The following is a 13,249-nucleotide window of genomic DNA, read 5'->3' on the forward strand; positions in this document are numbered from 1 at the left end:
ACTTTTCTATCTAGGTTTTCAATTTAATGCACAATTAGACATGACAACCTTGTAAAAAATAGTGAATTATACTGACCCAGTCCCATAGATACAATTGAACCCTAATGACAAATGGCCTAAAAAGAACTAAAAATCTACAAATTAAACTCAAATAAAAAGTAACTTGAAATTGAAGTGTACCTGATGAAGTGAGTGTAATGAGTGAACGATCAAAGTAGTTGTGTGTGTGTACGGATGAAATTTCCAAGAAAACTCAACAGAGGACAATTGTTTTTATTCAGAGAGTGAAAATCGTAAAAATGGCCTTGTTCCTCTATTTACACCAATTGTTTGCTAAGGGGAAAAAGGACGAGTGCGGTTCGCACCCTGGTACCTGGGGGACCTCATCTCAGCTTTTTACCTACGGTCCGCACATTTTCATATGCGGTCCATACATTTTCATGTACAGCCGTAGATTTTATGTGCGGTCGTAGATCAACTTCCGTACTGACATGCTAAAGCTTTAGAGAGTTAGTATTTTCATCATCTCTATTATGTGGTTCGCAAGATAAATGTGTGGTCGCAATGCTCTTCTGCTATAGAACCAACAAATGTACGGTCCACACAATTAAAATGTGGTCCGCTTTCCTTAGAACTCTTAGCCATAATTTCGTCCACAATTCATGTGAGTCACACTTACCCCTGTAGCACACTTCAAATCAGGTTAGAACAAAAAATAATACATAACTACATAAGAAAAATGGGTTGCCTCCCAAGAAGCACCTGATTTAACATCATGGCACGACGCATAATACCCTCAAGTGAAATGAATGATCATTAGCGCGTGGTTATCTCCAACCTTTCCCAAATAGCGCTTCACCCGGTGACCATTGACTCGGAATACTTCATTGTTTTCTTTTTTCAAGTCTAATGAACCAAAAGGTGTCACACCCACAATTTCAAAGGGACCACTCCATTTAGACTTTAGCTTCCCGGGAAACATCCTCAACCTTGAGTTAAACAACAATAGAAGATTGCCCACCTTGAACTTTTTGTTCCAAATGTATTTGTCATGAAGATATTTCATCTTTTCTTTGTACAAGGACGAACTTGCATAAGCATGGTACCGGAACTCATCCAATTCATTCAAATGTGCAACCCTTAAGTTAGCGGCTACATCCCAATCAAGATTCAACTTCTTTAGAGACCACATAGCCTTGTGCTCTAGCTCCACCGAAAGATGACAAGCTTTCCCGAACACCAACTGGTATGGTGACATTCCGATAGGTATTTTGTAAGTCATTCGATAACCCCATAATTCATCATTAAGCTTCTTGGACCAATCCGTCCGATTAGCATTCACCGTTTTAGACAAGATACTCTTTATTTTTTGATTGGAGACTTCCATTTGCCTGCTAGCTTGTGGATGATAGGGGATCGTGACTTTGTGAGTAACACCATACTTTTCAAGTGAAGTGTCAAAATCCTTGTTGCAAAAATATGACCCCTCCCCCCCCCCCCCATCGCTTATAATTGCACGCGGAGTACCAAACCTTTTGAAAATATTCTTATTCAAGAAAGCCACCACACTTTTTGCCTCATTGTTGGGTAAAGCAATGGCCTCAACCCATTTGGACATATAATCCACGACGACCAAGATGTAGGTGTTTCCACAAGAACTCACAAAAGGGCCTATAAAGTCAATACCCCACACATCAAAAATATCATTCTCCAAAATAGTAGTGAGAGGCATTTCATTCTTCTTTGAGATTCTCCCGGCCCGTTGACATTCATCACATCTTTTCACTAACTCACTTGCATCCTTGTAAAGAGTGGGCCAATAGAAACCACAACTAAGAACTTTGGTTTTCGTTCTCGCTCTACCATGATGACCACCATATGTCGAAGAATGACAAGCCCTAAAAATTTCACCTTGCTTTTCTTCCGGTACACATCTTCTAATCACCCTATCCGTGCAAATATATAAGAGGTATAGTTCATCCCAATAATAATCTTAACAATCCCGTTTGAGCTTCTTCCTTTGGTTTGAAGAGAAGTCATCCAGGATGATTCCACACACAAGAAAATTTGCTAGATTTGCGAACCATGGCACCTCTTTCATTGAAATTGCCAAGAGTTGCTCATCGGGGAAGGAGTCATTGATTTCAAGGCCATCATGCGGCCTCCCTTCCTCCTCCAAATGAAACAAGTGGTCCGCCACTTGGTTTTCACACCCTTTTCTATCGTGGATGTCAATATCAAATTCTTGTAATAATAATACCCATATCATCAACCGAAATTTGGAGTCCTTTTTTATCATAAGGTAATGAAGCGTCGTATGCTCCGTGTGGACAATGACTTTTGTACCCATCAAGTACGGACGAAACTTCTCAATTGCAAACACAATGGCAAGGATCGCTCCCATATTTTATGTAGTGGTTCATTTGGCTCTTGCTTGAATGCCTAAATCTCATCTCGAAGAGTAGCCACGAGCCCGGAAGAGAATAACTTAGCAATAAATGTTTCCACCAACTCATCCCAAGTGTGAATGAAATGGTTCGGTAATCGTTCCAACCAATCTAAAGCTTTCCCCTGTAGAGAGAAAGGAAAAAGCATCAGCCTTAATGCATCCTCATATTCATTTGTTTGTTTGCTCCCCCAACAAGTATCCACAAACTCCTTCAAATATTTATACGCATTTTGAGTTGGAGCACAGGTGAAGAAATCTTGTTGCTCAAGCAAAGTGAGCATCACATTGGTGATTTCAAAGTTGCTCGCCCTAATACGGGGAGGGACTATTGCACTAGCATATTGTTCATTGAGTAACACCCAGTGTGGACCCGCTCGTGGTAGAGGTGGGGGTGGACTGGGTACATTGTCATGAGGCGCCCGACCTCTTCGATTGGCTTGAGGTTCAACAGGTACCTCCTCAACTTACTCATCCTCGATGTTTACATCCCCCAAAGACATATTTCTGAGATCATTGTTTGCTGCCATGATTGTACCTAAAATTATTTCAAATAAGTTACTAACAAGGAAGGGAAATAAGATATTCCAAAAATAAATCTAAATATATAGTTAACACCATTATAACTCCCCGACAATAACGCCAAAAATTGATGACGTCCATAACACACCTCAATAAGAGTTATGATACAGTCGTATACAATATAAATTACCCAACTATGAGTCGGGGTCGAATCCACACAGAGTTATAAGGGGTGTTAGGAGCATATACTTGAAGAAAATGAGTGGATTAACTAAATTTTCACTTCCACAAAAAGTCTTGATTTATACTTCTACTATCACTCTAACAATTGCAAGCTAAGTAAAAGAAACTAGAAATGAATGATTGTTTTTTGGTATTTTTCCAAATAGTTTAAAAGCCTAGGTATGTGACCATGACCTAGGTGTTTTCCTAATAGGTTAAATACGTTAACACTTGTTTGTTTGATTTGGATGTATTATAACTCTCAACTCTACGTTACCCACTCAATACCTCTCGGTCAAAGAGTGGTTTTGCCCAATTTGACTTTCGCAAACCCAAATGGGTATCAAACAAAATAGATGATATGAGCTCAAGTTGGGTTCTTACTATCTCTAGTTTGAACCCTTTAATTAGGCTAATCGAATTCTCAATTAACCCAATTTATTGTTAGCCAAGTTATCCTAGACTAGGTCCCTCTTTCTCAAATAGAGACGAAGTCAAAAAGGCATGAATCAATGTTTGCAACCATTATTTCTAAAATTGAAGCATGAACTAGGCTAAATAATCAACACTCAATAATAAATAAATATTAAATTAAATACCCATAAGGTTACACACTAGGGTTGGATCACAATCCTAGTAAAAATCTAGCTACTCATAGTGGGTATTGAAGAAAATAAAGAAGAAATTCAAATAAAACCCATAATCAAAGATTAAATTGATGAAGTATAATGTTTAAACATTAAAATAATTAAAAACTTCCTAAAATGGCACAAGGTAACGGCTACAATAGCTTTTTACCTCAAAACTTGACCTAAAATTGTGAAATTCATTTATTTATTGTGGGTCAAAAATCGCAAACAAAAATGCCCCTTGGGAGGTTTTGCGGTCATACAATTCCATGTGCAGTCCGCAGATTTCTTCAGCTGGTAGGAGAATGGGTTTTGCAGTCGCACATTTCTAGATTGCGGCTGCGAAGCAACTTTTGCGGCCGCACAAGAGACAATTCTTGTGCGGTCCGCACTTCAACAAGGCGTCACGACTTGGTCTTTTTACATATTCTCTAAACTTTAAATTTTTTATCAGTGAAAGCCCTGTTCTGCGGCTCCACAATTCATGTGCGGTCAACCACATATTAGTCAAAATCATGCTTGGATTCTGTTGCTTGGTTTGCGGCCGCAGATGAAATTCTGCGGTCCGCAATTTCTTCTGCAGACTGCACTTCTTTGCATTTGCGCCCTTTAATGCCTCATGCTTCGAAATACTCCTTTTTGAGTAGGATTTCATTATGGTAGACTAAACTTCCAACATTCTTGCAATTTGTACAATTTTATTAGTTTCGGAAATATAAATCAATACTTTCGGACTAAAATAAAAGCAAAAAGGTGTGTTAATAAACAGTCAAAATTTTCGCTTATCAAGGCCATGGTTAGTATAAGGAAGCGGGAATTTCTCTAAAGATAAAATTTAAAGAAAGATGAAAGCAAGAGAAAGTTGAGTAAGAAAAGTTTGAGAGAGTTCAAACAATTATGAAGTGTAAAAGAAAGAGAATGAGGCGTATAAGTAAAGGAATAGGCGGCTAAAATTGCGGTCATGATTACCTCAAGAACCGGCGAAAGTTTTGCTGAATTGTGGAGTGACACGTATTCAAGGTATTAAATGCGGAGAGACATGCATCTAATCAAGCGTCAGAAATTTTTCAGAAAAGATCTGAAAATTTTCCGTCAAGAAAGGTATCTTTACCAACTTCCCGATGACACAAAAATGTGCTACCGAAAAGCAAGGGAACTATCTGTATTGGGTAAAATTAGTTCATATTAAATACTCGCATAATAGAATGACACGTGAAACCGAAGACAGATAAAAAATAGGTAGAAATCAAGACCGGGGACAGTAGTTTCGGGTTGCACCGGGAAGCCCCCGAAGGGAATATTACTTATGAAGACAAAGGAATATCTGTCACCCGATAGCATTCAATGAGGAATATTCTGCCGTGTTAACTATATAGTCCGTCATAAAGAATATGACATTGATAGCTTGTCGTTACACATTCTTCAATAGCCCCCATAATTGTCATTTAAGAGGGGTTTGATCTTAGGACCTTGTTCCCTATGTGCAACTATAAATAACGACTTCAACAACCATTGGAAGCAGACAAATTTTCTGACAAACTTATGTTATATACCATTTAAAAGCTCAATAACGTTTTATTTCTTGCTTATTAACATTGCTATTACCGCCTTCGGGAGCTTTGCTCCCGGAACCAGGCTACTCACTATCGTATCTCGATTTCAATGCTAAGTGTTGCATTTTATTTAATTTATCTATTGTTTTGGAATCAAATCGATTCGCTTGTCTATAAACCACGTTACAAATTCAACTGTAACATTTTACGGATAAACAGAACTGTAATATGAGCATCTCATTAGGAACATTAATCTGGCTTATACTGCGGACTACCTATTCAAGTAATTGCTTAACTAATCAAATGAAATTCACTATATGCAGTGAGATCTTTTCATAAAATTGCTCAATATATAGTAACATGGCCCCGTAAAATGCAGAGACACGTTTCGAATTTAGTACCTCGATTCATTTCCCCCCACAAAGCCTGAAACTTGATTAAGTATTAAAAAGGCCAAGAAAATTAATAGGGCATAAAAATCGAAATTTAAGCGCTTAAAAAGGTTTTCCAATAACCCTCATAGTCATAAAACAGAGAGGACTCTGTGCCTGCTCGCTCTATTACTCCCTTTAAGGTTATTGCAAGAACTTAATGCCACAAGCCGATATGAGTTTGGGATTCTAGTCCGCGTAAATTATTGGATTCTAAATAATGGATATCTTAAGGTAAATATAGGATCTGGACCAGAGTTATCAAATTCGATTGATTTGATAAGTAGGTCACCAAATACTGATTAGTGTTTTAAAATGCGCGGGCGTAAGACGAGATATGTACTCGGTGAGGAGTAAGCCCCGGGACACGGGGCGTAAGCCCCATAGATATTTAATCTTTAATATTTTATAAAATAATATAATTACAGTAAATATTTTTAAACAGGTAAAATTTCATATAAAGATTAAAGAAAACTATAAATATTTGAAAATTATATATATAGATGTGCTCCATTCCCATAAAAAAAACTAGTCAAAACAATCTATTATACGCTATTTAGAAGGACAAGTAACTTGAGTAAAAGAATAAAGTTTTCTACGTGAAGGAACAAAAAGGATGACTAACCTGCAATTTGAACTTTGAACTTGGTGATATGAAGGAGAATGAAGTTCTCTTTGTATTTGTAAATAAAATTGAATATTCGTTGCTTTTGGGAGATATTAGCAGACTGGCGGACAAGATAAAGAATTGGGAAAGACCATGAATTAGGGTTTCAATTAATAAAAAAGGTCTTGACTTTTAAATTTAATACATTTTAGTTTCTTTTTAAAACTTTTGAATAATTACCAAGTTGAATTGAGAATTTGGATATTATATGAAACATTTATTCAACAAATTTTATTTTAATTTGAAAATGTTTCTGGGCTTACGCCTCACTAAAAAACGCGTCTCAAACGCCCGTGCATACACCCCTTATGTCTCTTGAGACTTTCGCCCCACACTATCGCCTCGGAGCGTTTTTGGTGCGCCTCGCCCCGTGTCTCGCCCCGAAAATGCCTTTTAAAACATTGATATTGATAGCTATCTTCCTGTTAATATCAGATTTCTCCATGTTAATCACACCTTAGGCATAGCTATCCACTTTCGGGTTACTTCTTGGAAGACAATGATAAAAACCCAACTCCTTATTTTTCGTCTCCTTTTCCTAAGAAAACATCAACTCCTCCTCCTACCTTAATGAGGATTTCGCTTTTATCTTTATTTCATTATTGAGACTAAAAATTGAGGTGGTCTTTCAATTACTTGTTCGATCATGTTCATTATCAGTTAGCGAGGATCATGTGTTTATCGATGGGACTTTTTTAGGCTAATAAAAAAGCGAAATTTTAAACAAATATTGTCACTTTCAACTTCTTAAAAGTCCAAATTTACAAAACGTTACGTCTTTAACTTGGGATTGATTTTTTCAAGAAAGACTTTATAATAGGGAAATTTATCCTATAAACTGTTTCCAGATTGAAAATTATTTGCTCATAGTTAGATAATTAGGAAAAGAAATATTATATATTTAAAATATTGCTTAGCCAGTATTCGTATGGATACTAAATGTAAGGAAGATTTTGAAGTTTATTTTGTTAAATATCAGAAAGTCTTATTTAAACAGGAGTGAAGGATGAAAGGAGTTGAAATATTATTTTGAAGGAGTTGTAAATGGTTTGATAATAACTAGTTGACGCCATGAAAGTGCCACCAAATAAAAAAAGAAATTGAAAATCATGAAGAGGGTGAGTTTACTCTACAATTAATGTTATTAACACATAATTAATTCATTAATGGTCCATCCTCGTGAGCTAATCAAATACTGTTGATTAATTTATAGACGTAATGTATGGTTGATAAATACAAGTTTACCTTGCTTAATTATCCCATTTTTCATACTGCCAGACAATTTTGTATTACCTTTGATTGAGAAATCTCCTTACTCAAAACTCATCTAAACTTTGATTGAGAAGTTAATACCAGTAATCCCGATGATAGTTAATCATGAAATAATTCCAAAAATATGTTCAGAGCAAAATTGATTATTTGAAAGTGTTAGTATAAAATGAAAATGATCATAGCTTCAAACCATATATCATGATATTTAAATAATTATTCAAAGTTTCAAAACTTAACACTGGATCATAAGTACCAGATGGATAAGAAATCAAGCTGGTGCAACCAACAATCTGATCAAATATCAGAGTGGGAAGGGCTCAAATCTGTAAAAGTACATCAAACTAGAAGAATTTAAATTTTGAAAAGGAAAATATCACAAAACAGTAATTAATTACTGATATCTCATCATACTTATCAATTAAGTACCTTACATTTTCTTTCATCTTCTTATTCATCTGCTACACAATTTCTAGCTATCAATTATTCCATTATTACAGGTGTTGCAATTACATACAAATTACATTTCCTTCTGCAGCTAGAACCAGGTGTTTCAGTAACATCAAGATCCTCAGGCTTCATCTCATTAGGCAGCTTCCAATTGAAATAATAAAGAAGTTGAGCTAAAGTCAGCTCAATGTTGGCTAAACCAAATGAAATTCCAGGGCACATTCTTCTTCCTCCCCCAAATGGTAAATACTCAAACTCTTGTCCTATAAATTCCATATTATTTCTACTATCATTGAACCTCTCTGGTACAAATCTCTCAGCATCTTCCCAAAACTCAACATCTCTATTAATTGCCCATGCATTTACAATTACCTTTGTTTTTATGGGAATATCATATCCATTAATTGCACATTGCTCCCTGCATTCTCTTGGAAGTAACAAAGGAAGTGGTGGATGTAACCTTAGAGTTTCTTTAATTACTAACTTTAGATACCTCACTTCTTTTAAATCATTCTCTTTTACTCTTCTCTTTCCCTTGAGAATTTGTCTCAATTCTATTTGTGCCTTTTCCATGACTTTGGGATTTCTCATCATTTCTACCATTGCCCAATCAAGAACGGTAGCTGAAGTCTCAGTCCCGGCTACAAACATGTCCTGCATGCATTTACAATTATTACTACTTGCAACTTGCAAATTATGGGTAACTCATCAAATGAATAACTTGTAACTTTGACCTACATAAATAATCCAACGGTTTCAAATTATGTAACGGTGTTTGATTCAGCATATAATAGATTTAGAAAAATAACTTTTGAACTCTATGGTCTTAAACCTTCCATAAAATTTATGTGGCTATAAAAGAATGCAATTAAAAATAAAATGAGAAAGTTAAAATTAAATATTTTCAAATATAGAATACGTCATTTTTTTAACGAATAAAAAAGAAAAAATCACACATAAAATGGAATAGAGAAAGTACTTTATGGTTTAACCGAGGACTTCTATTAGTAGTAATGATGATTATCAATTCTTTTAGTAAATGTTTTAAAAAATATTGATAATAGGCTTCTATTAATAGAGTTTAAGTTCTATGATTAATGGGATAAAAAAGGGAAATTTTCACAATTACTTAGGAATTTATAAAATATTTCCTAATCTACAACTAATAATAGAATAACATATTCTACAACAGATGTATAAAAATATACGGGAAACGGGCCAAATATACCCCTCTAATTTTATATATTGTATACATTTAACCTCCGTTATACTATCGGGCCGAATTTACCCCTACCTTTATACTATCGGGCCAAATTTACTCTTATAATCAGTAAACTTTTAAAAATACTCCTTGATCTGTTAAGTAATCCAAAATCTCCCAAATTCTTTTTATTTAAATCACTTGTTGTTCTTCTTGCTCCATTATTTTTAAAATTTACTATTGATGTGAATGCTAAAGTTACTAGACTATACAAATTATTTTTTATTTTTTAAAATTAGCAATGCACCCATTTCTCTTCTTGTAATAAATAAAATTGGTTTAGAATTTATTTATTTTTAATCATATACACACCGTAAAATTTAGTGGGTCTATTTATTATGTATTATATGCAGTTGATCATCATGTATGTACATGTATATGCAAATATATTTTGTCATTGCCTGGTTAGCATAGAGTTCGATCGACTAACTTAAGAGTGTACAATGTATATGCATTTAATTAAAGCAAAGTTGAATTAGACAATGTAAAGTCTCCTAGGAACTTCAAGTTCAATCGCTGATACTTGCAAAGTCTCCACACATTTGGTGTAACGAATTCATTAAAATTGGGATATTGTAAATACTTTTATAATTTAGAAAAGCTACCTAATTTAGATTTTTCAATTTATTATACTTTGTTTATTCGGTTGTATTATTTGATAGTTTTCTCTTTTTTTTTCTCTAATTCAGAAAGCAGGTAAATGTCAATTATTTAAAAAATAGTGGACCAAGAAGACCAACAACAAGTGATTTAAATAAAAGAAATTTGGGAGATTTTGTATTACTTAACATATCAAGGGGTATTTTTAAAAGTTTGCTGATTATAAGGGTAAATTTGACCCGATAGTATAGCGGTAGGGGTAAATTTAGCCTGATAGTATAACAGAGGTTAAATAAAGATAATATATGAAAGTAGAGGGGTATATTTGACCCTTTTCCCAAAATATACCTACAAGTACACCAAATTTCGTATTAAAGGGGAATAACATATCCCATAATTAGCCCTTAAACATTCTCCATTTTGTTAATTATTAATGACAATTATAACAATATCTCATAACCATATGTTGATACATCAAAAAAATCTCATGTTTCTCTAACTGTACAAAATTAATCAATCAAATTAAGAAGACCCAAAATTTTATTGGATACATTGAAGGAATCATTATCTAAAGAAAATATACAGTAATACATAGTGTGTGTGTGTATACTAGTATAGTATATTTGTTAATAATATTTCTTCTTTTTTTCAGTTCTATACTAGTATACTATATATATATATATATATATATATATATATATATATATATATATATATAATATACAATAATACATCATATAAAAACTTGGGGAAAGTAAAGACATTTTGCTGATGGAGAGATAAAGAAAAAGCAAACTTATGTATACAATAAAATATATATATATTATTAACATATACAATAACAATATAGTATATATAATATAAAATCATACATTGTCAAAAAGCCTTTGGGAAAAGCAAACACTTTCGGCTGCAAAATTCCCCAGCCTTGTATGGTTTGTCGGGGTTGTAAGGGAGAAAACAAAAATGAAAACCTTCTATAATTTAAAACTGAAAAGGCATATTTTTGTTGAGAGTGAATTTGTTTTGATTGTATTAATGATTAATACAGGGATGGTTGAAATATTATAGGAGTCTAAAACATTAGGTAATATGTAACCGACCACTTAACAATTTATTTGTGCCAGTGTCCCATGTTTAGGGGAGAAATTTTAGGAGTTTATGAACTTAGTAATCTAATTAAAAAGTTAAAAAGTTATAATAAATTGTATTTTGTGAAATTTTCTAAAAGCAGTTGTAAATTTATAAATAAATGTTAAAGAAGTTGTATTATGTATAAATTCCTCTAAAGGGTTTTAAATAAATTGTATATGTATATTTTTCGATAAGCATAAACTAATAATTTGGTAAAACAATAAATAACTTGCTATCACATTGTAAAAATTGTAACATATAATTTAAATCTCTATTAATAATGAACAAACACGTACCCCTTTAGTAGCCGAAGTTTAGATAAGATGCAGCCATTTGAAGAATGAATAATAATACGACTTATTTAGAATGGACTAATGTAAAAAAACAGAAAAAAGAAACTAAAGACATCTCACCAATATGACTGCTTTGATATTGTCTGCAGTGAAGGGAAATTCAAGAGTGCCACTTTCTTGGAGTCTCAATAGCAAATTCACCAAATCTTCTTTTCTTATTGATTCTTCTTCACCATTCTTTTTCAAGCTTACTAATTGCAGGTTCTCCTTATGCTCTTCAATTATCATGTCAAGCACCTTGTCAAGCTTTTTGTGAAGCTTCACTAATTTTGCTTTTGTCCCAGTAATGGCATGCAAAAATTTGAGTGAAGGAAACACTTCACTTATATCCAAACCTGTTACCATTAAAGACACTTCCTTTATCAAAGACATAAAATATGCTGATTCTTCTTTTCTCCTCTTCCCAAATGCTGCTCTACAAATTACAGCATTTGTAAGAGCATACAACTTTTCTGTAAGGTTAATAGTGGATCCAGATTTTGATTTCACATATTCAACAAGGTCGAATGCTTCTTCCTCCCTTATAGAGGCAAATGATTGTACATTCTTGGCACTCAAGAGTTCTAACGTGCACAACTTACGCATTTGTCTCCAGTAATTTCCATAGGGTGCAAAAGCAATATCCGAATAGTTGTAACACAAAATCTTGACACTTAAAAGCTCAGGGCGATTTGTGAATGCGATGTCTTGAACTTTTAATACCTCTTTGGCTGCTTGAGGAGTCGAAATAACTATTGTAGAGATTTCACCAAGCTGCAAGTGCATTAACGGGCCGTGCTTTTTGGCTAAATCTCTCAGAGTATGGTGAGGTAATATGCTTATTAAGTGGTGAATACTACCTAGGAGAGGCAATTTCCATGGACCTGGAGGCAAGTTTAGATTAGGGTTTTTTGCTAATTTCTTAGATAACTTCACAATCAGAAGGAAAAGTAATGTGAGGGAAGTGGCAAGAGCAAGGGAATAAAGTTGTAGCTCCATTATTGTTGGATGAGGAAATAGCAGCAGCTGGATATATCCTTTGAAGAATGCTTGCTACTCTTTTTGTAAGCAAATTTATGTTTATTTAATTTCTTGGATAATTTGTTGAACACACGTTTTCTTTGAAGTTTGATTTCGATAACCAAATATATTTATGTACACTCTTTTATATTATTTAGGATTGAGTGAAACTTACACAAAGTATAAAAATTGGCTCATTTGGTATTACTTGGGCCCTCTTCTTAAATCAAGTATATAGGACTAAAATCGGAAAAAATTTACGTGAATTTTATAAAGGGCAAAAGAAATTATTGTTGGGACCAACTGTGTATCGCATAAATATTCATAGTCAAACAACGGAAATAAAATAGATTTTACGTGGAAAATCTTTTCAAACTATGTTCAGTTTGAAAAGATATCTTCAAAACTATATTCTTTGATTAATAAGTCTTGTCTATCTCTATTTTTGTTCTCACTCAAGTTCTCTCTCTATCTCCATTAACTTTAATCCTTGTCAAAGTTACTTTAAACTGAATACTGCATTATCAATGTCGAAAGTAGAAATTACATGGGATCTATACCATTCCTCTCATGACTTGTATAAATTGTTTTCTCACCAAATTTACTTTACAATTATTACCATTTTTTTTTTAATTTCTAAAGGTTGCCAAATATTTTGTTTCTGAAGAACGGTGTATTGTCTATACAGTGCTCTCCAATATGTCAAGCATGAG

General features: G+C 33.8%; 1 protein-coding gene across 1 annotated transcript; it reads right to left on the minus strand.

Moving 5' to 3' along the window:
• Positions 1–8,113: 8,113 nt before the first annotated feature.
• LOC107782895 (premnaspirodiene oxygenase-like) lies at positions 8,114–12,730 on the minus strand. The gene is made up of 2 exons (XM_016603838.2): positions 11,598–12,730; positions 8,114–8,843 (listed from the first exon to the last, which is right to left on the minus strand). Exons 1-2 carry the CDS (start codon positions 12,513–12,515, stop codon positions 8,223–8,225), a joined length of 1,539 nt encoding a protein of 512 aa, XP_016459324.1. The 5' UTR covers positions 12,516–12,730; the 3' UTR covers positions 8,114–8,222.
• Positions 12,731–13,249: the final 519 nt, after the last annotated feature.

Source organism: Nicotiana tabacum, chromosome 17, assembly GCF_000715075.1.
Source record: "Nicotiana tabacum cultivar K326 chromosome 17, ASM71507v2, whole genome shotgun sequence".
Taxonomy (NCBI): Eukaryota; Viridiplantae; Streptophyta; class Magnoliopsida; order Solanales; family Solanaceae; genus Nicotiana; species Nicotiana tabacum.

Bases quoted from the DNA above. Each gene is read 5' to 3' on its own strand.
- LOC107782895 (XM_016603838.2), bottom strand. From the start codon at position 12,515: ATGGAGCTACAACTTTATTCCCTTGCTCTTGCCACTTCCCTCACATTA. The intron at 8,844-11,597 runs GTGAGATGTCTT...AAATGCATGCAG, and splicing joins ATATCAAAGCAGTCATATTG to GACATGTTTGTAGCCGGGAC.